General features: G+C 40.0%; 2 protein-coding genes across 2 annotated transcripts in view; both read left to right on the forward strand.

Moving 5' to 3' along the window:
* Positions 1 to 2,156, forward strand: part of DNAJC6 (DnaJ (Hsp40) homolog, subfamily C, member 6) — a 25,267-nt gene extending 23,111 nt beyond the window's left edge. Inside the window, 1 exon segment of the mRNA XM_009320572.1 lies at positions 278 to 2,156. Coding sequence (XP_009318847.1) covers positions 278 to 379 — 102 coding nt within the window. The 3' untranslated portion in view covers positions 380 to 2,156.
* Positions 2,157 to 4,052: 1,896 nt separating this feature from the next.
* LEPROT overlaps positions 4,053 to 4,270 on the forward strand; it is a 4,492-nt gene continuing 4,274 nt past the window's right edge. Inside the window, exon 1 of the mRNA XM_009320648.1 lies at positions 4,053 to 4,188. Coding sequence (XP_009318923.1) covers positions 4,053 to 4,188 — 136 coding nt within the window. The remainder of the gene's footprint in view (positions 4,189 to 4,270) is intronic.

The following is a 4,270-nucleotide window of genomic DNA, read 5'->3' on the forward strand; positions in this document are numbered from 1 at the left end:
AAGCCTAGGTTAAATTTTTTTGCCCTTGGGACTGCAATGCTTTATCACACTTGGGGGGTTATCAGCTCTGAGGAGCGGAAGAGCTGAAGAACCAATGAATTCTTAAGCTGTAAACAAGGTAAGCAGCCCTCAACAGTACCTTATTCTTGTCAAAGAATAAGGGAAAACCATTTGTGGAAAGTGAACAATAACTGCTTGAGAATCTAGCTGCTCAGATGTCAACTTTTTGTAGTCTGATTTGGTAGATGTGATATCCCTCTTTCTGTTTCTATTCCAGGCTACTGGGCAGCCATATGAACAATATGCAAAGATGATATTTATGGAGCTAAATGATGCCTGGTCAGAATTTGAAAACCAAGGACAAAAACCTTTGTATTAGGTACTTTCTCAGTCTCCACTACAGACCTGTGCTAGTGCTTATATAGTCTCTTGTCACAAATGTCACAGATCAACTAAACTCTGGCTGGAAATTCAGAAGTTTCAGAAAACTAAGAGCCTAATACTTATCATGAAGAACAAGAGAAAGGTTTCCTTATATTTGTATCAAGAATCCTGAGCTCAGAGGAACTCTAGCCACCTGGCTTGCCATATGCAAGCCACGGGGTTACAGTTTCTTGTAACTTTTGTATTTTTCTTTGGATTCAAGTGGGGCAAGAGAGAACACATTCTGGGAAAAGGTGGAGTTGTTTTGTCTCCGACACAGCATAGCTGGTGAATTTCCTACTTTTTTTGTGAGACGTGATATGGCAACACTTCAGCTGAGTTCAGTAACTGGTGGTGAAGCCCAAACTTCGATGTACTTTCTTCCTAGGTTTGGATCAAACTTTATCAAATTTAAGTACTCAGATGTGGTTTAGGCACACTTCTAACAGTCACCATTTGCTGCTTAATTGCTCATATAGTATAGTATGCCTGAACAGAGACAAAGCTGAATCCTGGGTTAGATCAGTGTGGCAGCTGACTACTGCTTTATACATTAATACTGTACTTCACCGCATAGTCCAGCAGTGAAATGTGCAGAAGAAATTCCTCAGCATTATAGAGTAAGTGTCTTTTAAAGCAAACAAGTAACTGATGTTAAACGGCACCTTGTTGGTTTGTTAAATAGCAGTTCTGGGGGAATAGGGAATTGGGTGGGAAGGGTGAATCCACATCTGTGAAAGTGAGGAATGAGCATGTACTGCATTTCCCATGAAGTTCTCATCAATAGCTTGAAACCATCAAACAAAAGACATATCAACAAACTAAAACTCTGCTGTAAAGTTTTGGAAACTTCCCAGTCTATAGGTAACACTTTCCCTCCTGAGGATTCAGAAGCCTTTTTCCAGCCCACTTGTGTCACCTCTATGCCTTTATCAGCTCCAGAGCACTTGGCAAAGGCTCTTGGCAGAATGCAACCTGTTGCAACTTCACTTTTCAGACCATGGTGTACAAGCTGTCGTGTAGACATCTGTGGACCAGGTCTGATTTTTGAGGTAAATACAGTGCAAATTGATTACCTTAAAAGTTTATATTGGACCAAAGCAATAATTTCACAAGGAAGTATCTCTGATGCTAAAGCTGAAGCATCTTTCCTAGTTAAACAAGTTATGCTCTTTCACCCCTAATTCTGGCATTCTCCTTTTGTAGAATAACTAAAGCTAGCAGTTTATTTACCAACATGTTGTATCTGTATTTGAGCGTTGAAAGGGCAGGTATATTCAGAAGATGGGCAGGAAATAATTTGTATTTACTGCTTAAGGAACAGGTTGCCATCCGATGTGAGCCTTTAAAGCTGGTGGTTTTTAAAGACAATCCACTTGTTGTTGCACTTACATTTTCAAGTGGCAAAACTTTTACTGCAAAGACAGTGTGTCAAAGTACATTGCTTTCTGTATAAAAGTCATCCTTTCGTTGTATTGGTCCATTATTTACTACCATTAATTGAAAATGTGAAACCAACACATAGGTCTCCTTTTATATAAAAGACCTTAAGATAATAGTAACAAACTGGATGTTATTTATTAATGTTTTGATCCAGTATGTGCTTGTCTTATTTAAAGAGATAACTGGAATGTGAATCATGTTCCTGTGATTTGTTGGTTTATTGTTTCTCATTCACATTTGTAGATATTGTGACCTATGCCTATATAATAAAAAGGATCTCATTACTATAATGTACTTTTTTAATAATGAAAACTACATTAGCTTTGTATCGAGTTTGTCATGGCACATAACTCTGGATACTCATACATTCACAAAATACAAATCCATCATTAAACTTTATCTACCAAAAGAAACCCTACCCCACTTAAGCTTTGATTACTTCCATCACTGATGTTTTTATGGATGCATGAAAGTATTAGGACGTATGTATATCAAAATAGTTAACTAAAAAAAAAATTTCTTGTCATATCTGGTAGCGACAGAGGTTATCAATGTTCAGGTTTACTGTTTGACTAAATTATTGTAATTTTTGTAAATACAGTATATACTCAATTAAATTGTGACTGGTCTAAAACATTTGTATATACATTAAAAAGCTCAAATTAACATATTCAGGTATCTTTTGTGCTTGTGGGGAAAAAAAATCTACCTTCTTGCTTTAAACACAGTTCTAAGTAATTTCTCTGCAAATGCTGGATAAACAACAACGAATCCATGTATGTTAAATGGAAACTTCTTTTGTCTACAATGTCTTACATGTATGACTAACACCTTTTGCTGTAGCGCAGGGTTGGGTGGGACCTGTGTGGTACACATAAAGGTAACCATGAATTACTTGCTCTAGAGACAAATACTTTTTTTTCTAGAGCTTTTATTTCCTCAAGAGCAAACAAGCTACATGAAGAAGCCAGTTCCCATTACTGCAAGCAGACTATGAGAACAGTAAGGTCTTAATTTAGACATTTGCAATGCGAAAAGATGCAGCCTTTCGTGCTTAAGAGAAAAACCCTTCAACCCAGCTGAAACAGAAGATGGTAACTTAACTTGTTTCTACCTTTTGATTGTTTGGACAAGTTAAGTCGGGGGAGGGTGTGTGTGTATATATATGTATTTATTGTAGCTACAAAGCCATTTACATTAGCAGCAGCTGTACCAAGGTGTAAGCTTGTATTAAAACTCCTACGGGTTTTTTGCTTGTTGATGACAGCCAAAGGATTTACAGTATGGGAGGGTACAGTGCAAGTGTCTCCATATCATTTTCTGTTTGCATGCCTCAAAATAAGCCCAGAAATGCTGAGCTCGGTAGCTGCTTACAAACTGTGACCAGACCACAAGGTTAACATCCTACACCAGCTCACATGATACGGGTGGTGTGCCTCAGCCAGTATCAATATTGCCTCTTAAAGTGGTCACTAACGCTGTGTGGTAATTCACAGGTTGGCATTACAGGTGGTTTTCCCAAATTAAGACACTTTGGAAACAATTTGTCACTTCCTATTCTTATGCTACTTATGCTTCAGAGACTCAGAGCCAAGCAAGTCAGCAAATGTAGCACTTAGCTAAATGTTTCAAGTGAAAATTTTGTTGCTTAAGCCTGCTGTTTTAATTAGACAGCCTTCTTGGCTCTAAATCATTTAAAATTAATAATGAAATTGGGAAAAAATCTGTATCAGAGAAGATATGAAACAAGAAGAAGAGCCAAAAAGCAGACATGGGAGATATCTGAAGAAAATCTCCCTCGGGAGGTGTATCCAAAGGGCTGCGCAAAATCTCCCTCAAAAAGGCCATTCTTGGGTCAAAAATGGGGTCCTAAAAATCTAAGGCTCGAAAAATACTGCTCTAAAAAAATGATGTGCCCTTCTTGGTGCGGATTACAAGCAGCACAGGGCCCTGTCAAAGGCGGACTATCCAGATCCTGAGAAGGCACCATATGAAACGACCAGGCAGCTGGGCCTATCTCTTTGGGGTGAAAACAGGGGTTTTAAGGAGCAGCCTGCAAAATGGCTGTGACTGGGGGAGACAGGGGGGGCCTCTTTAAAACTCTGTTTATATATTTAAATCCTACCTGTGCACACATATATACAGCTGTTTACATGTATACACACCTTACCTACACATGTATATGTATGCTTGTGTGTATATACGTTAAACACCCGCCCCCAGGCCTGACTGGAGGCAGCGAAACACCGCCCCGTAACCACGGCGACGGGCGGCTCGCGGCCCGGACGCTTCCCCACGGCGAGCCACCGCCCGCGCCTTCAAGTGCGCTCCGCCCCCTTTCCCGAGCGAGGGCGGGGCAGCCCGGGAATCGCCTCGTAGGTGACGCCGGCCCCTTAAGGCGGCC

Source organism: Pygoscelis adeliae, unplaced genomic scaffold (assembly GCF_000699105.1).
Source record: "Pygoscelis adeliae isolate BGI_AS28 unplaced genomic scaffold, ASM69910v1 Scaffold402, whole genome shotgun sequence".
Classification (NCBI taxonomy): Eukaryota; Metazoa; Chordata; class Aves; order Sphenisciformes; family Spheniscidae; genus Pygoscelis; species Pygoscelis adeliae.